At 39.0% G+C, this 24,177-nt stretch overlaps 1 protein-coding gene across 4 annotated transcripts in view; it reads left to right on the forward strand.

Moving 5' to 3' along the window:
• nbeaa (neurobeachin a) overlaps nucleotides 1-24,177 on the forward strand; it is an 868,656-nt gene that overhangs the window by 320,079 nt on the left and 524,400 nt on the right. For 2 of the 4 annotated variants that reach the window (XM_063054331.1, XM_063054330.1), the window contains exons 24-29: nucleotides 153-306; nucleotides 6,466-6,474; nucleotides 8,151-8,331; nucleotides 13,256-13,386; nucleotides 15,609-15,716; nucleotides 23,730-23,898. In XM_063054331.1, the coding sequence (XP_062910401.1) occupies nucleotides 153-306; nucleotides 6,466-6,474; nucleotides 8,151-8,331; nucleotides 13,256-13,386; nucleotides 15,609-15,716; nucleotides 23,730-23,898 (752 nt within the window). Of the gene's footprint in view, nucleotides 1-152; nucleotides 307-6,465; nucleotides 6,475-7,747; nucleotides 7,857-8,150; nucleotides 8,332-13,255; nucleotides 13,387-15,608; nucleotides 15,717-23,729; nucleotides 23,899-24,177 lie in introns of those variants that run through there. The other 2 variants (XM_063054328.1, XM_063054329.1) reach the window with 1 other exon arrangement.

The raw sequence follows: 24,177 nt of genomic DNA on the forward strand, positions 1-24,177 counted from the left end.
CTATCTGAATTCATACATGATTGTCAAAGATAAATTTTCTTTATTGATTTCAGTTACTTGTTAAATCTAATCAATGTCAGTGCTTTTATGTGATTTTGCAACTTTATTTGAACAGCAGGGAGGTAGTAACTTAATAATTTATGTTGTTACAGTCATACTTCAAAGTCGGTGATGGATTTTGTGAATAGCAATGAGAATATTATTTTTGTCCACAATACAATTCACCTCATTTCTCAGATGGTGGACAACATCATCATTGCTTGTGGTGGAATTTTGCCTTTGTTATCAGCAGCCACATCCCCCACGGTAAGTACTAAGCATAATGTTGTCAGTGTCGTTTACCAGAAATGAAATCAGTTATCTTTTTGAAATATTGCAACTTGGTGAAATATTTAACCATATTATATTGTATTGTAATACAATAGTTTATTGTATTAAACTAAAGTGATTAAAGTCAAATATTTATGTCATATTTTAAGCATTAGGCTGGCCTATAATTTAATCATAGTGTTTTAGGGTTTAATGTGCAGAGATGTACATGTGATAAGAAGATGCAAATATATATATGGTGAACTGCTTGCAGATTCAGTCCAGGTTGCCATTCCAGCATAAATATAAAATGAGCAGACGTAAATTAGAGCTATCCAAGTTCATAATTCAGCCTCAGGTTTTTAAATTAAAACTTAAAAAACAAAGGGATATTTTTCAGTTTTTGGCAGCATGGCAGAAATGTGTGAGTTTAGATCATGGCCACAAATGAGAAGTGGCACCCATTTAATTCTGAGGAGATTTAATTTTTAAAATTATTAATTTTAAGAGATTAAAAATTGGTAAATATGCATTATACCTTACACTGGTCAAGTTTTGTGTTAAGAACAAAGCTGCCAGGGAATGATGTGAGTGAATTTTGGCAATGCAGAAGAAAAAGGATAGTGGGTGAAAGGAACCCTCATTCTTCCTCTCCTTTTCAGATATTAAATGTTTGAATTGGTTATGCTGCCATGTTGGATTTGGTTGAATAGAGTGAAAGGTTTATGAAAGAAAGAAGGGTTGTTCTCTTTTAGGAAAGAGCCATGGAAATAGATTTCCGAGGCAGAGAGGTTTCTATAATTAGTTCGGAGCATCTCAAGAGGAGCTGACTTACTGATGTAGTAATTTGGCCAGGATATTGTGGGACCAAATAAGGGTAGATGATAGTTTTGCCACTATATATCATCTTCCAGTCTGGAAAGTTCATTTTTCACCTCTACACTATGCTTCCACCACTGAAAGAATGAATAATATCTTTATTTGTCACATGTACGGTACATTGAAACATTGAAATGTACAGTGACCAATGACCAACACAGTCTGAATATATGCTGGGGCCATTAGTGTCACCATGCTTCTGGGATCAGCATAGCATGACCAAAACTTACTAACCCTAACACACATACCTTTGTAATGTGGGAAGAAACAGGAACACCCAGAGGAAACCTTCATGGGGTGAGCATACAGACTCTTTACAGACAGTAATGAGAATTGAACCCCAATCTTACAACTGGTGCTGTAGAGTGTTAGGCTAACTGCTATGCTACTATGCTGCCCATTTTCCTATTTGTGCTGCTACTGCTTTTCAATACCTTACTACTGTTCCGATAGGATAATTTTGTTGAACAACCATTTGTGTGGGACTATATTAAAAGCCTCTGAGCATCAATGAAGATGATGTCAACACTATTCCCTTCATCAGTTTTTTCATTTATTCTATCAACAAATTAAATCAGTTCAGTCAAATATGATTTCTTGTTAAGAAATCTATTCTAGCTGCTTTTCATCAGATCAAACTTTTCAAAGAGCCTATTAATCTTATTTTGCTGACTACTGTTTATAAAAACTTCTGGTATAATAAATCCCAGCCTGAGACTTGTTTTATGCAGGAATGTAGAACCTGGTATTTTCTGGCTCTTGTAGGTAGGAGTATAGAAGATTACGGCTAATCCTTATACAATCTTTGTTCGCATCCTCAGATACAACCCATCAGAACCCATGATAGTTAATTGCTCTGGTATCTTTTCTTTATCAAGACTCACATCATTCATAATGTCTGTTACATTACCTTCTGAGATTTCACAATCTCTCTGTTAATAGAGAAAGATTCAAGTGTTCATTTGTAATTCCAGCTATGCTTTCTGCCTCAATGTCTAAATACTTATCTTTGTCTCTAATTAGCCACTACCCACTTACTGTTTACATACCTTTGGCAAGATTTGGATTTTAATGTTAACTGTTTTTCATACACTCAAATTTTATTTTCTGTATCATTTCCTCTTAGGTTATTGTAGTCAGATTGCCTTTTTTGGAGTTTGTTACCTGACTTATGTCAAGCATCTTTTTCTTGAATGTGTTTTCCAACTCTTTTGTCATTTGAGGAGCTCTGACCTTTGGTTCACTTCATTGACAATTATGTAGTCCTTATTAGAAACATCACTCTTTAAAAGTCACACATGGTTCCATTATCTATTTTACCATTGGTATCTAATTGTTAAGTTTTGAAAGGTTTGAGCTGATGAAAACAGTGGAACAAACTTCTTAAAAGAAAATATCACATTTGACTGAACTGATTAAATTTTTGATGGGATAATTAAGAAGGCTGATGAATAGAACATTATAGGTGTCATCACGGATATTCACAAGGCTATTGATAAAGTCCCACACATATGGCTGCTCAACATAAATAAATCCTATTTAATTGACAGGAAATGGTTCAAAGATAGAAAGCAGAGTGTGGTGTAAAATGTTGACTTTCCAGACAGCAGAATGGTAGTGGTGTAACAAACATCTACTTTAATATGAATATTTGGTTCCACTTTTTACTGGCCTAATTATTTATTATCCCATTAAAGTTAGTCCTCCTCTACTTTAGAAATTATTTAGATTTATGCATCCCATTTCTATTATTATCTAAACTTTCAGATCCAATGGTCATTGCAGGATTTTCACTGACTCTGTCCAGCTGATCCTCCCCACTCCCAGAAGCAGATCTATCAGTGTCTCCTTACTCATTGGCTGAGTAATATACAGAAAAATGTAACTCTCTTGAACTCATTTCAGAAATGTATCAGAAATGATCAGAGATTTCACTCTTTGCTCTTCACCTTGGCATTATTTCTGTCAATATTAAGGTAATTGACATTTCTCAATGTCACCAAACTATAGTTCTTGCATATTTCTGTAATGTTGCTTCAAATTGCTTCTCTTATCAATGAACCCTTGAACCCCTTTAAGAAACATTTATTAACTTGTTAACCTGATTGATCTATTCTGACTTTTATCTTATAGTCATAGAGTAATTTCATGGCTGCACACTAATCATTTGTGTATCATGTGAATTTCTGTCTCTTTGGCGAGGAAGCAACTGTGTAGATTCCCAAAAACCCATATATGAGCTTCCATTTGATCCAGTAAAACTGCTGCTCTTCTAACTGCTTGTACATGAGGTGCTCTCAGCAAGATGCCTATTTTATATGAAGTCATGACTGTTTTTACTGAGAGCATCTTCCCCTGCCATCATCAAAAATGGTGATGGCAAAGAAAAACGTATTTGACATCAAAATGCAAAAAATAAACAGTAAAACAAAACTACTTAAGTAACAGTAGATTGTATGTACTTACCTGAGTTTTGAGGTAAAATTGAACATGCATCAATTTCTATTTAATGTAAATTGTGTTTCATTGCATCTATTGGAAGCTCAGAGAAAAAAAGGCGCACTTTAATTTTCAAAGTGATCAGGCATTTGTTAAAGGGTGATGTGCAGAATGAGGAGGGATCACATTGACTAGGTTTGTATTTACTACCATTTAGAAATATATAAGTCCATAAGACATGGGAGCAGAATTAGGCCATTCAGCCCATTGAGTCTGTTCCACCATTACATCATGGCTGCTCCCGGATCCCACTCAACCCCATGCACCATATCCTTTTATGCACTGACTGATCTGATGGGAAATGATCAACTTCTGCCTTAAAAATACTATTGGACTTGGCCTCCACTGTAGTCTATACCAGAGCATTCCGCAATTCACTAGTCTTTGGCTAAAAAAATTTCTCCTTACCTCTGTTCTAAAAAGTCACCGCTCAATCCTGAGGCAATGCTCTCTAGTTCTAGATACCCCCACTGTAGGAAACATCCTCTCCATATCCACCTTATCTAGTCCTTTCAACATTCAATAGATTTCAGTGAGATCCCCCTGCATTCTTCAAAATTTCAAGAGTATAGGCCCAAAGCTGCCAAACGCTCCTCATATGTTAACCCCTTCATTCCTGAAATAATCCTTGTGAACCTCCTTTTGACTCTCCATTAACCACACATCCCTTCTGAGATATGGGGCCCAAAATGGTGGACAATACTCCAAATGTGGCCTGACTAGTATCTTATAAAGTATCAGTATTATCTCCTTACTGTTATGTTCTATTTCCCTTGAAGTAAATGCCAACATTGCATTTGCCTTCTTTACCACAGACACAACCTGCAAATTAACCTTCTGGGACTTTTGCACAAGGACACCTAAGTCCCTCTGCACAGAATAGACGTTCGAACCTTCTCCCAGTTTAGATAATAGTCCGCACTACTGTTCCTTTTACCAAAATGCATTATTGTGCATTTCCCAACACTGCATTCCATTCTGCTAATCTTTTGCCCGTTCTTCCAATTTGGCTAAGTGCTGCTGCAATCGCCTTGCTTCCTCAGCACTACCTTCCCCTCCACCTATCTTTGTATTATCCACAAACTTTGCCACAAAGCCATCAATTCCATTATCCAGATCATTGACAAACCATGTAAAAAGTAGTGTTCCCAATACTGACACCTAAACAACACCACTAGTCACTGGCAGCCAAACACAAAAATGCCCTCTAATGTTCTCACTTGCTGCCTTCTGCCTGTCAGCCATTCCTCTACCAACGCCAGTATCTCCTGTAAAGCCGTGGGATTTTATCTTGTTAATTAGCCTCATGTGTGGCACGTTATCAAATGCATTCTGTAAATCCAAGTAAATGTCATCCACTGCCTATACTTTATCCACCCTGCTTGTTACTTTCTTGAAGATCTCTAACAGATTTGTCAGACAAGATTTCCCCTTATAGAATGTATGCTGACTTTGACCTATTTTATCACTAGTCTCCAAGTATCCTGAAACCTCATGCTTAATAATAAACTGCAACACTTTCCCAACTACTGAGGTTAGGCTAACTGGCCTATAATTTCCTTTCCTTTGCCTTCCTCCCTTCTTAAAGGGTGGAGTGACGTTTGCAATCATCCAGTCCTCTAGGACCATGCCAGAATCAAGTGATTCTTGAAAGATCATGACCAATGCATCAGTTGTCTCTTCAGCAACCTCTGTCAGGACTCTGGGATGTAGTCCATTTGGTCCAGGTGACTTATCCACCTTAAAACCTTCGGGTTTGCCTAGCACATTTTCCTTTATGATAGCAATGGCACTCGCTTCTGCTCCCTGACACTCATGGATCTCTGGCACACTGCTAGTATCTTCCACAGTGAAGACTGATGCAAAGTACCCATTAAATTCATTTGCAATTTCTTTGTCCCCCATGACTACCTCACCAGCATCATTTTCCAGTGGTCCAATATCAATTCTCACCTCCCTTTTACCCTTTGAAATTGAAAAAAACTTTTGGTATCCTGCTTTATATTATCGGCTAGTTTGCCCTCATATTTCATCTTTTCCTTTCTTATATCTTTTTTAGCTGTGTTTAGTTGGATTTTAAAAGCTTCCCAATCACCCAACTTTCCACTCACTTTTGCTACTTTACAGTATATGCCCTTTCCTTGGATTTTATGCAGTCCTTAACTTCCCTTGTCAGCCGCAGTTGCCTACCCCTGCCATTTGAGAACAACTACTTCTGTGGGAGATATCGATTCTGTGCCTTGTGAACTATTCTCAGAAACTTCAGCCATCTCTGCTCTGCCGTCACACCCACCATATCCTCCTCCATTATGAAAGAGGATCTAATCACCACCTCAGGAATTCCTTCACAGCTTGATAGATTGAATGTGAGTTAGAGGTTACCCCTTTCTGAGATGTCTAGATGGAGGTGTTATAATCTTGGGACATGAGATAAAACATTTAAGACTGAGATGAAGAAAAGTGAGAGGGTTCTGAACCTGCGGAATTTGCTACCACATAGGACTGCAGTGTCCAAGTTGTTCTATAAATAATATTCTAAACACAAAAATCATTCAACTGTATGGTTAAGGAGCTTGAAAATGGTGTTAAAATAGGTAATGTACTGCATTGAATGGAGGAATAGGGATGCAGGTCTGGGAAGTGTATTCCTGCTCCTATTTTTTTATGATGCACTTTGAATGAATTTATTAAGACTTATGATTTTAGAAATAGTGTTTTAAATTAAATTAATTATTGCTTTTTTTCTTTTTGTTGCATTTTTGCTTATTGCACGCCCAGGGTTCCAAAGTAAGTATTTCTTCCTGTTGAGTTGAAAATATTTTTATTATCACTTAATATTTGTAAGTATATATCATTTAATACAGACAAGAACTGCATTCTTTAATAGTTCTTTAATAATGATTCATGTGATTGCAAATTTGAAAGCAGAATATACACATAGAAAGAACAACAAAAAAGGGAGACAAACATTGAATTTCAACATAGATTTTTTGTTGTTCATCCATTGAAATGAAATCATGAAAATCCATGGAAATCAGCATAAGTATTTTACAGAAATTTCTTTGTAATTTCCATTGAAGTTCCAGCAGGAATGTGGGAAATGGCTGGAAATTTACTCTGCAAAAATTTAGAAAAGATGAATTCAAATGAGTTGTCTTGTGTCACCATCACTCAAAACAGTTATTCTTGTGGTACGGTCAAAACAGTTGCAATGTGTGCAGTCTACTGCAGTTGAGCACCAAGGCCACTTTGAAAACATTTCTTAAACTCACTATTGCTAGTAAAGGTTGTGGGTGAATGGAAACAACATCTAAGTAATTTCCGTCCAAGTTGCATATCATTCTGACTTGGAAAATACATCACCATTTTTATTTATTAACATTTTGTCTAAATCCTGGAACTCCCAACCTAATAATATTGTGGAAGTGTTTTCATCAAAGGGCTTCACTTAAATGGTACACCATCATTGTTAGCTCAGAGAGAGTTACAGAGGACATCCTCATTCTGAAAGATACAATATATTAAAGAAAGTGGCTTTGTGGTGTGTAAGAAAAATGCGGTGCTGTTTAGCTTACATAATGATTAATGATTCATTGCTGAAAATTAAATTTTATGCTATTAAAGTGTTATCATATCTTAGGAAGAATCATCCCATAAAATAAGGAAAGGATAGTTATTTGAATGGCTACAGATAGCGGTATTTATCATACTTCAATAAGTATGTTATTGGCAATTTTAATCAATGTTGTCATATTCTTAGTAGCTACTTTTCCCAGAAAAATCATACAGCAGTATATTCCTTGACTTTGTATGTCTTTTGATGGCAGAATGCCTAACACATTTCTTTTCTATAATTAAGTTCAGCAGCTTGAACTTTTAAAAGATATCCTGAACAGACTTGCATGTCCAAAGGGATACTTGAAACATACAGAAAGAGATATCCAAATTGCATTCAAAAGCTATATGTAATTTTGTGGTATCCCACTGCAAAGCATTTTTCGTATCATTCATTCTTCCTGTTTATGTAACAGACATTTTATTATAAACACCGTTGTCCCCACTTTGTCTGACATTTTATTAAAAACTGCTGCTTTCTTCAAAAGACCAATACCATGGATTCCAGAGCCCCTGTGGACAATGGGAGACTTCACAGCCCTGGTAAATCACTTGTAAGTTAAAATTATATATGATGCACATATATATATATATATATATGTATAGATAGATATATTGCATAAATAATTTGATATTTGTACTTCAGTATCATAATTTATGACAGCATCAAAAGATGCTAATCATATTAGAAGTGGGCTGCTTTTTTGAAAAATTAGCAATTTCGTCTTACTATTTTAAAACAGTTTTCTGAGATTAATTTTCAGTTCTGCTTTGTAAACTGTAGAATTTACCTGAGAAGACTTTGTGTTCAGCTAACATGGATATTTTCCTTGTTTTATTTTTGAAAGACCGAACTTGAAAACATCGAGGCAACCCAAGGCATGTCAACAGAGACAGCAGTAACATTTTTAAATAGGCTAATGGCCATGGTTGATGTGTTGGTTTTCTCAAGCTCACTCAATTTCAGTGAGATTGAAGCAGAAAAGAATATGTCATCAGGAGGCTTAATGCGTCAGTGCCTGAGGCTTGGTGAGTTGGCATTTATGTATGAACACAGCACATTTCCTTTAGAATACCTTCCAATAACTTTACCACTAATGATGTCAGGCTCATTGGCCTATAATTTCCTGGTTTACTTGTAGTGTCTTTCTTAAACAGTAGAACAACATTGGCTATCCTTCAATCCTCTGGTATTTCACCTGTCACTAAGGATGATTTAAATATCTCTGCTAGGGTCCTGGCAATTTCTGCACGTCTCCCATAGGGTCTGAGGGAACACCTTGTTAGGCCTTGGGGACTTATCCATCTTAATTTGTCTCAGGACAGCCAATATCTCCTCCTCTGTAATCTGTATAGGGTCAATGAAGTTGATGCAGCTTAGCCTCACTTCTATAGATATTGTGTCCATCTCCTGCGCAAATAACATATGCAAAACAAAATCATTTAAGATCTCTCCCATCTCTTTTGGTTCCATATAAGGATTACCATTCTGATCTTCCAGCGGACCAATTTTGTCCCTTGCAATCTTTTAACTCTTAACATATCTATAGAATTCCTTAGGATTCTCCTTCACCTTGTCTGCTAGGGAACTTAATGCCTTCTTTTAGCCCTCCTGATTTCTTTCTTAAGTGCTCTCTTGCATTTCTTTTAATCCATAAGCAACTCATTTGTCCTACTCCTGCTATGCATCTCCTTTATTCTTTTAACCAGGACCTCAATATCTCATAAAAACCAAGGTTCCCTATACCTGTTATCTTTACTCTTTATTCTGACAGGCATATACAAGTTTTGTATTCTCAAAATTTCAGCTTTATAGCTCTCCCACTTACCAAGTACCCCTTTGCCAGAATATAACCTGTCCCAATCCACACTTGCCAGATCTTTTCTGATACCATCAAAATTGGCCTTTCTCCAATTTAGAATCTCAGCCTGTGGACCAGACCTATTTTTTTTTTGCACATTTACTCTGTAGCTAATGGCATTGTGAGCACTAAATGCAAAATGTTCCCCTACACAAACTTGTGTCACCTGCCCTGTTTCATTCTCTAATAACAAATCAAGTATTGTACACTCTCTCATTGGGACTTATATGTATTGCTTAAGGAAACTTTCCTGAACATATTTGACAGACTCTATCCCATCTTGTCCTTTTACAGTATGGGAGTCCCAGTCAATATGTGTAAAGTTAAAATTACCTACTATAACAGCCTAATGTTACTTGCAACAGTCTGATTTCTCTACAAATTTGTTCCTCTGTATCCCTTGGACTGTTGGGTGGTCTATAATATAGTCCCATTAATGTGGTGATACCTTCCTTGTTTCTCAGATCCAGCTATAATGCCTCACTAAATGAGTTCTCCAGTCTGTCCTGAGTGAGCATTGCCATGATAATTTCCCTGACTAGTAACGCTACCCCTCCTCCTTTAACCTCTTCTGCTCTGTCGCGTCTAAAACAACAGAATCCTGGAATATTGAGCTGTCAGTCCTGCCCCTCCTGCAACCAAATCTCACTAATGGCTACAATATCATACCTCCAAGTGTTGATCCGTGCCCTGAGCTCATCTGCCTTTCTTATGATACTTCTTGCATTGAAATATATGCAGCTCAGGACACTAGTCGCACCACTTTCAACCTTTTGATTCCTGACTTTGACTGAGGTCTTAACAACATATCTCTACAACCTTGGCACTAACTGTTCTGGCACTCTGTTTTCCATTCCGCTGCAACTCTAGTTTAAACCCACCGTGCAGCATTAACAAACCTTCCCGCGAGAATATTAGTCCCCCTTCAGTTCAGGTGCAAACTGTCTCTTCTGTATAGATCCCACCTTTACTGATCTAATAATCTTATGCCTTCCCTATTACACCAACTCTTTAGCCACATGTTAAACTGTATAATCTTCCTATTTTTGTCCTCACTAGCAGGTGGCACAGGTAGCAACCTGAGAATCCAACCCTGGAGGTTCCGCCCTTGAACTTAGCACCTAACTCCCTGAACTCTCTTTGCAGAATCTCGTCACCCTCCCTATCTATGTCATTGGTACCTACATGGACCATAGCCTCTGGCTGTGCACCCTCCCACTTAAAAATGATGAACACTCAGGAATCTCGTTCTTGTCCACAGAACCTCCTTTCTATTCCCCTAACTAATGAATCTCTTATCACTTCAGCTTGCCTGTTCTTCCCCCTTCGCTTTTGAGTCGCAGAGTCGGACTCAGTGCCATTGACCTGACCACTGTGACTTTACTCTGCCACATCATCCCCCAACAGTATCCACAGTGGTATATCTATTGTTGAGGGGGTTGGCCACAAGGCTTCTCTGCACTTTAACCCCTTTTCCCTTCCTGACTGTCATCTAGTTTCCTGTGCCCTGCATCTACCTGGCTGTAACTACCTCTCTATATGTCCTATCTATCACCCGCTTAGCCTCCCGAATGATCGGGAGTTCACACAGTTCTAGCTCCATCTCCCTAATGCAGAATGTTAAAAGCTGCAGCTGGGTGCACTTCTCGCAGGTGCAGTCATCAGAGATTCTGGAGGTCTCCCTGCCTTTCCACATCCCACAAGAGGAGCATTCTACTGTCCCACCTGGCATCTCTACTGTTCTAACTGAGCAAATAGAAAGGAGGAAGAACTATAAACTGCAGGAGGGGTGGGGGGAGAAAACTCTGCCTACAACTCTTTTGCCTTCTCTCACTGAAGACTCTCCTCGCTGAAGCCTTGAAGAGCTAAAGCCTAAAAAATTATGCACTATAACTCTGACCACTCCAATGATGGCCAATCAGCTTGCACTTGCCTTCCTTTAATATGGTCTTGCCAGTCAATCCCGAATGCTGATTGGCTGTTGTTCAAAGCTGGAAACGGCTGTGAGTTGCTGCCTTTTCTACTCAATCAACGAACCTGAGTGAGCTCAGTTTTTCAGACTTCTGATCTCCAATTGGATGCTGCTCAAATCTTTGTTTAAGCTACCTTAGGAAATCTAATGACATTTTGTGAAAGAATGAATCCGTACCTGAAATATTCCTCTCAACAAATTTTTGTTAGATACTTCCACACTTGCTCTTTGTCTAGCACTTTGTGCGGCAGAATTCTTACTGACCATGAATACCCTGGAAACAGATATTTAAAAACTGAATGTTGTACCAGTCATTACTTTCCAGATTCTGTACATTGATTGTCACATGTATTGAGATACAATGAAAAGCTTGCTTGCTTTAACAAAAGAGTTAAATTTGATTCCTCCTTGGTATATGCTGAAGTAAATTTGACATTTGTAAGACAAAATGGTGTTAATCTAGAAGTGGGAATGCTTTGAGTACAAGCCTACAGTCTTGAAAGTAAATAATGATGAATACATGTTTGTCTAGAGAAGGTGAGATTCTTGTGCATGTGCAGTTACCAGATTGTATCTTATGATGGGAAAGTACTAGCCTAAGGGGTTTTGATGGGTATAAAAAGGGTCAATTTCTTTGTGCACTGGGGCATCTTCTCTTCGAAAGTGACGGGGGGGGGTGGAGGAGAAGAGGAGGAGGAGATGATAGATATAGATATATCATAGGATTTGTGGGTCCCTCTGGCATTTTGCAGATCAGCTGACTTGGTGAGTGATAAGTACTAGTTTGTTATCTGTGTTTCTACCTCATTAACCATTTGTTTTTCTTTCTAGGCTGCATGTTTTATATAATTCTAATAAAGTGATTTCTTGTGGTTTAACATGTATAAAGTGACTCCTTTGTTTACGAATACATTTGCGAATACCTCTGATGAATCAGAAAAAATACAATCAAATTTAAAAATATTTTTGTTAAGCTTGCATACTGTTTATACAGATCAAATCATTGCACAATGCTCTGAGGTAGGACAAGGTAAAGCAATAACGGTGAAGAATAAAGTTAATGGCTACAGAGAAAGTGCAGCGTAGGTAAACAATAAAGTGCAAGGTCATATAGATTGTGAGATCAAGAGTCCATCTTATCATACTAGGGAACCATTTAATAGTCTTATTACAGGAGGGCAGAAGCTGCCCTTGATCCTGGTGGTACCTGTTTTCAACCTTTTGCATCTTCTGCCCAATGGAAGAAGGCAGAAGAGAGAATCTAGGTTGAAAAGGTCAGGGTGTTGGGGCCAGAGGAGTGGGATGTACCAGTTTAGCACACAGCTCTGCAAGGTTGACTCTGCCTCCACTGAACTGAGGTTATGGTCTGCAACTAATGGGCTCCTGAATCTGCTGTGGTTCACTTTTTTTTCTGCCCATTAGGTATCTGACAGTCTTTTTAAAAATGTGTTCTATGGGTTTCTTTGTTTTGTGGCTGCCTGTAAGGAGACAAATTTCAAGGTTGTATAAAGCATACATATTTTTATAATAAATGTACTTTGAACTTTGACCTTTGACTTTGAGTCTGCTGGCTGCTTTACAGAAGCAGTAAGAAATAAAGACAGAGTCTATAGTATTAAGTTATGTCCATAATTCTTTGCAGTTTTTGTGGTCACATGCAGAGCAGTTGCCACACCAATTAGGAAATAGGTTGCCATACTATCCTGATAGGACACCTTCCGTGGTGTGTCAGCAAAGATAGATAAGTGTTGATGGGCATGTGCCAAATGTCATTAGCCTCCTGAGAAACTAGAGGCATTAGTGAGTGTTCTTGGCTGTGGCATGTATGTGGCTGAACAAGAACAGGCTGTTGGTGGTGTTCATTTCTAGGAATTTGAAGCTCTCGGTCCTCGGTCCTCTCAACCTCAACACCATTGATGTAGACAGGAGCATGTGCACTGTCCCCCTTCCTGATATCAATGCGATCTTTCTCCTTGCAACTGTTGAAACTTAGGTAGCATTAGTACACGGCATAATAAGCAATATGTTTTTTTCTGTATTTAATTTTGTTAATTGTAGAATTATAAATTAAAATTAAGTCAGTAGAAAAATTATTGTTTTAATGTTCTCTATGTTACAGTTTGCTGTGTTGCTGTCAGAAATTGTCTTGAATGTCGACAGAGACAAAGGGACAGGGTGGCTAAAACTTCACTAGCTAACAATAAGATTCAAGAAAATCTTCAAAGTGTAACCGGATCTAATACATCTAAGGTATCACATCATATTTTATACTTCATTTAGTTTCAAAAAGAGGACTTGCAATTTTTGATATAGAGTCAGGTAATGTGGTCTAAAAATTGCACCACATTATTAAATTTAAAAATGTGTATGTGGCAGATCAACAATCTCTTCACATTTTACATCATCCTCCTTCCAATTCTTTAAAGCATATTGCTTTCCTGTACTCAGCATTACTTTCTTATCAGATTAAACAATGGGCAATTTCTGAACATATATGTCAACATTTCTCTGAGTTAGCTCTCACTTTAAAGAGTTGGGAATGACTTGCTTACACTCCACTTTTGAGTGTTCTGAAGTGGTTGATGAGTCCAGTATGGCATACACTGAAGAGCATGGGTTGTCTGATATTTTGTGTACTCCTCCCATTGTCTACACTTATTGAAGTGGATTTCTGTTCCACGAATGATATCGACCCTGAGTTTTATTAGAGTTGTGCTTATCCTATTGTAAAGAGAATTTCTTCACTCTTTTGGTTGTGTTTTATATATGACAGTTGGATAGTGGGGTTCTTGGTATTGGTAATTCCATTTTGTAGCCTCGCTTTTGTAGTTAAGTAACAACTTCCTTCTAAAGTTGCTAATCTTACATTTTCCTCATGAAGTCATTCTGGCAACTTAAAAACCCTCTCACTTATCCTATCTGTAATTCTTTGTAGGCACTTTATATCTTGCATACACATTGCTAATTCACTTAGCTTTCAATCATCAGCTAACTTCAGTCAATTTGATCCCTTTATTCATATAATTAACAAAGATTGTAAATAGTTGATTGCCAATGTGATAATGACCCACTTAACTGAGCTCTGTTTTCCATTAGAGTTAATTCTATTGAGCTCAATATTGGAAATAGGACTACTGTAATTTATGACACTTGATTAATATCAGTGAACGTTTGCACCAGGACCAGGTTTACAAAAAATACTTGAAGTGAGAAGATGGTTGCAATTACTGAATTTCCTAGATTACTGCTCTTTACCTTGCTCTCTCCTAAGACATAAAAGAGATTGAGTTTCCTTTATCCTGGCATTTTACCCTACCAACCTCTGCATGCAGTGAACTCCCTTCATAGCTTCTGCCAAGTGCAAAGGCATTCCACAATGAGTCGCATCTTCCCCTCCTTACCCTTTTACATTTACCAAAGAGTCTGCTGTCTCCGTGATTCCCAGGTTTGCTTATCCCTGTTCACCCACCCATCCCTATTCACCAGCACTTTTCCCTTGCAACCATAGGAAGTGCAACATCTGTCCCTCCACCTCATCTCTCACCACCATCCAGGAATGTAAACAGCCCTGCCAGTTCAGGGAAAGATTCACATGCTTCTGCCAACTTTGCCCACAAACTTTGCTCTCAATTAGTCTCTTGTACACTGGCAAGACCATGTGAAGACCAGGCGACTGTTTGGTGGAACACCTAATCTCAGTCTGCAATGGCCATCTCAGTTGGGTGCCATTTCAACTATCCTGCTCACTTCCACGTTGGCCTCTATCCTAAACTTCCATTGTGAGGCCTAAATGAGAAGAATAACACCTTATCTTCCATCTGTGTACTCTACAATCAAATGGTACAGACATTGAATTTTCCACTTTCATGGATACTGCCTCCTCTTGGTCCTCTCTGATCCACCAATTGTCCCCCTCTACCACCTCGTTCCTCACAAGTAGGTCTCCTATTTCCTCCTTAATGAGTTTCATTTGCAAATTATTTCCATTTTATGTTTCACCTATCACCTTCCTTCCTTATCAGATTTCAGCATCTGCAGCCTTTTGCATTCCAATTAACAACTTTCAGCCTCTGCCTCTACCTCAACTTTTCCCTCTCCCCACTGGATCCATCTTTTTTTAAAATCTCTCCTAATAAGTCTCTACCTCTGTCACTGCACTCCATGCTTGACCTCTGTGCTCCAAGTGCTCAGCATTCTCACCTGTTTCCACTTATCGCCCGCCAGCTCCTGGTACACCCCGTCCCTCTCACCTCTTTATACTGGCTCTCTCTCCAGTAAACTCTCAGTCTTGATGCAGGGCCTCAATTCAAAACTTCAGCTTCCTTTGCCTCCTCAGATGCTGCTCAATCTGCTGAATTGCTCCAGCAGTGTATTTTTTTGCTCCAAGTTAATGCATTCGCAGTCTCTTGTGTCTCTAGTGAGAAAACAATATTTGCCAACAGTTTTTAAATAAGATGTTCACATTTTTTCAGACTGCAGTCGAAAGTGTCACTGGCAACCTTTCTCCAATTAAAGATCCTGATCGATTACTGCAAGATGTGGACATTAATCGTTTGCGGGCTGTTGTCTTTCGTGATGTGGTAATTTATTTAAACTTTTATTTTCTGATCATTGGGTTTGCTGTTAGATGATTTAAAACAATTATACTTCAGTAATTTATGACAAAGGAAAGAAGTCCTTGACCGGAAACTGCAGCATTGCAATTGATAAATGTAATATTTCAAACAAATTAAAGTGGTGAAACTTTATTGGTATTTAAGGTTTCTAGTAAATTTGGGTATTTGGCATTTATTGTATTAAATTCCTTAATCTGGTTTGACCTTGTATCTTTATATTCCACAGTAAATTTGTGTTAGTTTGTTATTTATAATCTATACTTCTGTAATGGTAAATTGGTTTGTAATTGTTACATGTACTGAATTACAATGAAAAGCTTATCTAGCATACTGTTCATATAGTTCAGAAGTTCAAAGTTCAATTTTATTATCAAAGAACATAAATGTCACCATATGCAACCCTGAGATTCATTTTCTTTTGGGCATTCACAGTAAGTACAAGAGACACAAAAGCATCAATGACATAAGACACTAATCAAGCCGCACTTGGACTATTATCAACTGTCTTGGGCCCCGTATGGTGTTGTCATTGGAGAGAGTCCAGAGGAGGTTCAGGAGGATGAATCCGGGAATGAAGTGGTTAACATATGAGGAACATTTGACAGCTTTGGGTGTGTACTCACTGGAATTTAGAAGAATGCTGGGGGATCTCATTTAAGTCTACCAAATGTTGAAAGGACTAGATAGGGTGGATGTAGAGAGGATGTTTCCTATGGTGGGAGTATCCAGAACTAGAGGGCATAGCCTCAAAATTGAGGGGTGACCTTTTAGAATAGAGGTAAGGAGGAATGTTTATTTAGCCAGAGAGTAGTGAATCTGTGGAATGCTCTGCCACAGACTATGGTGGAGGCCAAGTCAGTGGGTATATATAATGTGGAATTTGATCATTTCTTGATTGGTCAGGACATCAAAGGATACGGTGAGAAGGCAGATATTTGGGGTTGAGTGGGATCTGGGATCAGCCATGATGTATGGCAGAGCAGACTCGATGGGCTGAATGGCCTAATTCTGCTCCTACGTCTTATGGTCTTATGGACCGCACCCAGCAGGATGGATAAACAACCAATGTGCAAAGATAACAATCTGTATAAATACAAAAAGGAGAAAAAAAAGAAGAAATAATAAATAAATAAAATAATAAGCAAAAAGTATCGAGAGCATGAGATGAACAGTCCTTGAAAGTGACTCCATAGGTTGTAGGAACAGTTCATTGATGGAGTGAGTGAAGTTATCCCCTCTGGTTCAAGAGCCAGGTTGTGGGGTAATAACTGGTGGTGGTGGTGTGAGTCTTGAGGTGCTTGTAATTTTTTTCTGATTGCAGCAGCAAGAAGAGAGTGTGACCTGGGGTGGGGTTCCCTGTTGGTCTAAGTTCAAAATAGCAGGAACTACCCTTGATGGTTATGTCACCACTGTCATGAACTTTTTCAGCTACTGTTGAGGACTATGTATCAAAGAGGATAACTCAGATGTTCCAAGCTGGGTGAGCAGGAACTAACCAGGACAGTCATGTCTGAGCACAACAAGATGTTGATTAGAGGGTCGAGAGCGCCAAGCTCCTAGGATTGAGCAACACCAGTAGCCTGTCCTGGTCCAACCATGTTGACAACATGGCCATTAAAGCTCAATCGTGTCTTTACTTACAGAGAAGACAAAAGAAATTTGGCATGTCACCATTGTCTTTCACCAGTTTCTATTAATTCACCATAGAAACACCCTATGCAGATGCATCATGGCTTGTAGGACAACTGCTGTGCCTGTGATGTAATCTGCACTGTAATTATTCAAAATATATTACTGGATTGGGAAACAGATGAAATTCTTGAAATACACAATCATTTGGTCAGCGCTGCAAGATAAAAAATGTATTGTAACAATTCAACAAAATCCTTTAGAAATTCTATTAAGAGCAATGTTCTTCTCTTTATATACATTTGGGAACTGAGTGATCTATGTTCTAATAACTATTTCTAGTTACTTTCAAGGAAAGAATCATCTTTCTGCTTTTCTGAAGCAGGATCTAATTTCCAAAAAAAAGCTCCTCCTAGTGGTATCTCTGAAACCTGTATTTATACGGAGAGACATGCTTGGTGGATAAAGAAACATTTAAACTAGAACAACACACAAAATGCTGGAGGAACTCTGCACTGTAATTATTCTGTAATTATGGAGCGGAATAAAGAGTCGACATTTTGGGCTGAGACCCTTCATCAGGATTGTAAAATAAGATGGCAGAAACCAAAATAAGAAGGAAAGTTGTACAAGTTGGCAGGTGATAGGTGAGGCCATGTGAGACAGTAGGTGGGTGGGTAGGTGGAGGAAGTGAGATGAAGCACAAAGCTAGGAGGGTGTAGGTGGGAAAGGTAAAGGGCTAAAGAAGGTTATTTAATAGGAGAGGATAGTGGACTATGGAAGAAAGTGAAGGAAGAGGGGTACCGAAAGGAGGTGATAGGCAGGTGAGGAGAGGAGGTGAATAGGCAACCAGAATTTGAAACAAAGATTACTGAAAATTAGACAAATTGATGTTCATGCCATCAGGGTGAAGTCTACCCAGATGAAATATGAGGTGCTGCTCTTCCTTCCTCAGTTTGGCCTTATCATGACAGTAGAAGATGCAGAAGAGAGACATATCAGAATTGAAAGTTGGATTGAAATAGGTTGCCACACCGAGCAAAGGTGCTTGACAAAGCAGTTACACAATGTGCGTCATGACTCACTCATGTAAGAGCACTGGATGCAATAGATGACCCTTACAGACTTGCAGGTAACATGCCATCTCATCCTTCCACCATCATTACAGGGATAGGATTTCCCTTGTCCTGACCTACCACCCCACAAGCCTCCATATCCAGCACATCATTCTCTGTAACTTCAAAGTTTAAAAATTCAAAATGCATTTATTATCAAATTATGGACGCTATATATAACCCTGAGATTCGTCTTCTTACAGGCAGCCAAAAAACCAATAGAGCGCATTAAGAAAAGATTGTCAAATACCCAGTGTGCAAAAAAAAAATCAAATTATACATGCAATAAAAGGTTGATGGCAGTTGAGGAATCCCCTCCTCTCATTTCCTTTGTCTCCACTGCTTCTGCTCATTCCAGAATGAAGGAGATGTCCTCCTTCAAAGAAAGGGGCTTCCCTTCCTCCACCATTAACACTGCCTTCAACTGCATCTCTTCCATTTCATGCACGTCTGTCCTCAACCTACCCTCCCGCCATCCCACCAGGGATACTTCCTCTTGTCCTCACCTACCAAGCCACCGGCCTCCATGTCTGGCATATAATTCTCTGTAATTTCCGCCATCTCCAGTGGCCATCTCCATCGCCAAGCACATCTTGCCCTACCCCCCAATTTCTGCTTTCCACAGGAATCACTTCCTACGTGACTCCCTTGTCCATTCACCCCTCCCCACTGATCTTCCTCTTGGCACTTATCCTTGCAAGTGGAGCAAGTGCTACATATGCCCCTACAGCTCCTCCCTCACCTCTATTCAGGGTCCCAAACAGTCATTTCAGGTGAGGCAGCACTTCACCTTTGACTCTGTTGGGATCATCTGTTGTTTCCGGTGCTCCCAGTGTGGCCTATTGTATATTGGTGAGACCCGACGTAGATTGGAAGACCACTTCAACGAGCATCTATGCTCTGTCCTCCAGTAAAAGCAGGGTCTCCCAGTGGCAATCTATCTTAATTCCACTTCCCATTTCCATTCTGACATGTTCATCCAGAGCTGCTTCTACTGTCATGATGAGCCCAAACTCAGGTTGGAGGAGCAACACCTTATGTTCCGTCCAGGTAGCCTCCAACCTGATGGCAGGAACATCGATTTCTTGAACTTCGGGTAATGCCCCTCCACCTTCTCTGTTCCCTATTCCTATTTCCCTCTCTCTCCTTATATTCTTGCCTGCTTATCAGAAACTAAATTCCAATGTGTCGGTATTTCAGTGGAATAAAGGAAATTACAATGGCATGAGAGGGAAACTGGCCAAGGTTGACTGGAAAGAGACACTAGTAGAAGGACAGCAGAGCAGCAATGGCTGGATTTTCTGCAAAAAATGAGGGAAGCGCAAGACAGATATATTTCAAATAAGAAGAAATTTTCGAATGGAAGGACACTACTGTGGCTGACAAGTGAAGTCAGAGCCAAAGTAAAAGCAAAAGAGATGACATACAAGAAAGCCAAAGCTAGTGGGAAGATAGAAGATTTGGAAGCTTTTAAGAACTTACAGAGGAAACTAAGAAGATTATTAGGAAGGAAAAGATGAATTATGAAAGGAAGCTGGCAACTAATATCAAAGAAGATACTAAAAGTTTTTTTAAGTGTATGAAGAGTAAAAGAGTTGAGGGTAGATGTAGGACAAATAGAAAATGACATGAGATATTGTAATGAGGGACGCAGAGGTGGCAGAGGAACTGAATGCATCAGGCTTCACAGTGGAAAACATCTGCAGTACACTGGACATTCAAGAGTGTTAGGGAAGTGAAGTATTTGCAGTGAAAATTGTGACACAGAAGGTGCTCAGGAAGGAAGCTTAAATGGTCTGAGGGTGGATAAATCTGGACCTGATGGAATGCACCCTCAGGTTCTGAAGGAAGTAGCTGGAGAGATTACGGAGGCACCTTTCAAGAATCAATAGATTCTGGCATTTTACCAGATGACTGGAAAATTGCAAATGTTACTCTGCTATTTAAGAAGGGTGGGAGGCAGCAGAAAGGAAACTATAGACCTGTTAGCCTGACATCAGTGGTTGGGAAGTTGTTGGAATCGACTGTTAGGGATGAGATTATGGAATACCTGGAGCCACATGACAAGATAGGCCAAAGCCAGCATGGTTTCCTAAAAGGAAAATCCTGCCTGACTGACCTACTGCAATTTTTTGAGGAAATTACAAGAAGGGTAGACAAAGGAGATGCAGTAGATGTGGTGTACTTGGATTTTCAGAAGGCATTTGACAAGGTGCGGCACCTGAGGCTGCTTAGCAAGATAAGATCCCACGGAATTACAGGGGAGTTACTAGCATGGGTAGAGCATTGGCTGATTGGCAGAAAACAGAGAGTGGGAATGAAAGGATCCTATTCTGGCTGGCTACGGCTTACCAGTGGACTTCCACCTGGGTTGGTGTTGGAACCACTGCTTTTTACAATGTATGTCAATGATTTGGACTATGGGGTTAATGGATTTGTGGCTAAATGCAAAGTTAAGCGGAGGAGTGTGTAATGCTGAGGAAACAGAGAGCCTGCAGAGAGAATTAGATAGTTTAGGGGAATGGGGTGGCAAATGAAATACAATGTTAGAAAGTGTATGGTCGTGCACTTTGGTGGAAGAAATAAATGGGCAGATTATTATTTAGATGGGGAGAGAATTCCAAATGCAGAGATGCCAAGCGACCTGGGAGTCCTTGTGCAGGTTGAGTCGGTGATTAAGAAGGCAAATGCAATGTTGGCATTCATTTCTAGAGGTATAGAATATCAGCAGGGATGTGTTGTTGTGGCTCCATAAGGCACTGGTAAGACCACACTTGGAGTATTGTGTGCAGTTGTAGGCTCCGTATTTTAGAAACATCCCACCTCTCCTGGAAGTTCCGGGAATCTCCCGCATATTAATAGTGGCTCCCTGATGCCTGCAAATTATATACAATATCACGGAAATCAGTTTTTTTGAGAGCGAGTGAGAGAAAGCAAGAGAGAGCGCGAGAGCGACCACGAGAGAGAGCGAGAGCAAGCAAGCGAGCGAGAGAGAAAGCAAGCGAGCGCTTGAGAGCGCACAAGTGACCACGAGAGAGAGAGTGCGCCATGGCAGAATGTTCCAAAAAAATATATAAAACGTACGTCACCGCAGACTACACTAAAGTGTACCCCTGTCTAATAGGGGTCAAAATAATGACAGTGTTGCTCGCTGCACTGTTTGCAACAGTGACTTTTTTATTGCCCATGGTGGGTTAAGGCTGTAAAAGACGTGTTGAGGTGAGTTTAACAGGTGTCATTCGTTCATTAGCATAGCTATCATTATTTAAATTAGCTGGCCAGCTGCTAAGGAGCTACTTTATTGCAGACATCGCACCTCTCCCGGAAGTCTCCCGCAAATTGATGGTGCTACCTTCCTGAAATGAGTTTTTGGAGGGTGGGATGTCTGATACTGACATTGGAAAGGGTTCAGAGAAGATTCACGAGAATGACTCCAGGAATGAAAGGGTTACAGTATGAGGAACATCTGGCAGCTCTTTGGCTGTGTTCACTGGAGTTCAGGAGAATGAGGGGTGATCCCGTAGAAACATTCTGAATGTTAGAAAGCCTGTACAGATTAGATATAGCAAAGTTATTTTCCTTAGTAGGGGAGTTTCAGGACAAGAGGGCACGACTTCAGGATTGAAGGATGTCCATTGGTTTTTAGGATCTAGGTTTCTATGTTTCTATTTAGAACAGAGATGCGGAGAAATTGCTTTAGTCAGAGGGTGGTAAATCTGTAACTGGAATAATTCGATCAGTCCATGATTAAATGACGGAGCAGAATTTATGGGCCAAATGGCCTACTTCTGCTCCTGTATCTTATGGTCTTATGGTCATATCACCTCCCTTTGGTGCTGCTCCCCGGTTTTTCTTTCTTCCATGGCCTTCTGTCCTATTAGAGTCCCCGTTCTCTAGCCCTGTATCTCTTTCACCAATCAACTCTTTTTACTTCACCTCTGCCTCCAAGTTTCACCTATCATCTTGTGTTTCTCCCTCCCCTCCGCGACCATTTTACTTTGACTCCTCATCTTTTTTTCTCCAGTCCTTCTAAAGGGTTTCGGCCTGAAACTTCGAGTGTACTCTTTTCCATAGATGCTGCCAGACCTGCTGAGTTCCTCTAGGTTTTTGTGCATTACCTGGATTTTCAGCATCTACAGATTTTCCCTTGTTTATTCCCCAGTGTAGTATCTCAAATAAGGTATGATGAGAATTACATATTCTTACAGAGACAGTTGATTATATTTAAATAGTGTAGCATCACATTAACTTTTCAGAAAAACATGCAAGCTCTGGAAGTTTGAAAATATGTATGTTTTCAAGTTTGCAATGGTTGCAAGCTGCTTCTGATTATAGATTCAATCTCTCCGTGGATGCTTCTTCCTTTTTCATTTTCGAAAAAACAATTTCAATAACTTTATCTGACCAGTTTGCTGGTGTGAATGTATTGGGCTTTCAAAATTGTAACTAATGTTTCTATTTTTTTAATTGGGAATGTATGTTGTAATGCATTACAACAGACATTAGTAAGTATTAGTATTAGTAATGCATTCCACATCCTTATTGACTAAATTACATTCCTGAATCTGATATTCAGTGATTTAAGCACACTTCGTTTTACAAAGGTAACCTGAGCAAATGCATTAATCTATTCCTTATCCTCAATATTACTCTGGTATTTATTTTCGAAAACTAGTGCAGGTTAACATCTCTCTTAACTTGATTTTATATCTCTATAATTTTTTCTCTCTATAATTTTATATGTGATAAGTCATGGCGATTTGGAGTATATGCTAAGATAATTACAATACTTTATCTGCAATTTAGCCTTTAACATCATTTATGTCATCTAATATGTTATTACCATTGTGGTACTTTTGTTAATATAGTCAATTATCTTCCATAGTTTTCTTATCCTTGTTGAAAATCTTGGCTTATGATTCAATTTACAGTCCTGTCAAGGCAACCAACACGTCTCTAATTATTATATGGTTGTGCTTCCAATTCCTCTGCTCTTTTTAGATATTTGGGCATTGGTTAAAAGACCACTAGTTTGATTGAATAGTTTCATTTATCTATTCCTTCACTTTGCATGCCTTTTTAACTTGGCTGCTTTTTAATTCAGTTACTGACCTAAATTCTAAAAATCATTAATTGTCTAATGTAAAACTGTGGTTTGCTACAGCTGTCTGTCTTTCTGCTTTAAATCCTTCCCCATTTGAATTGAAATTTATTGACATTGTTTTCTTCATAGGATGACAGTAAACAGGCCCAGTTTTTGGCTTTGGCTGTTGTGTACTTTATCTCTGTGCTCATGGTCTCAAAATACAGAGACATACTGGAACCACAGCGTGAAATTGCGAGATCTGGAAGTCAGACAAGTCGAAATATTCGGCAGGAAATAAATTCACCAACAAGTACAGGTATGTATTTTAAGCTTCCATTTATTTTGTTTCCTACATTTTCCATCCTACATTTGAAATTAGTTCTTAAAAATAGATTACAGCTTAAATTGGTTTAGTGGCCATCAAAATACAGTTCAATTGTGATTATTTTAAAATATGTTAATTAGAAATTATTTTTCTCACTGGTGGAAAAGTGCTAAATTTTGTCTTTTGGGTAAGGCAATCTTTTCAGAAATTTGATTACAGGTTTCCCCCGCCATCCGAAGGTAGAACGTTCCTATGAAATGGTTCGTAAGC

The sequence above is a fragment of the Mobula hypostoma genome, chromosome 7 (genome assembly GCF_963921235.1).
Source record: "Mobula hypostoma chromosome 7, sMobHyp1.1, whole genome shotgun sequence".
Classification (NCBI taxonomy): domain Eukaryota; kingdom Metazoa; phylum Chordata; class Chondrichthyes; order Myliobatiformes; family Myliobatidae; genus Mobula; species Mobula hypostoma.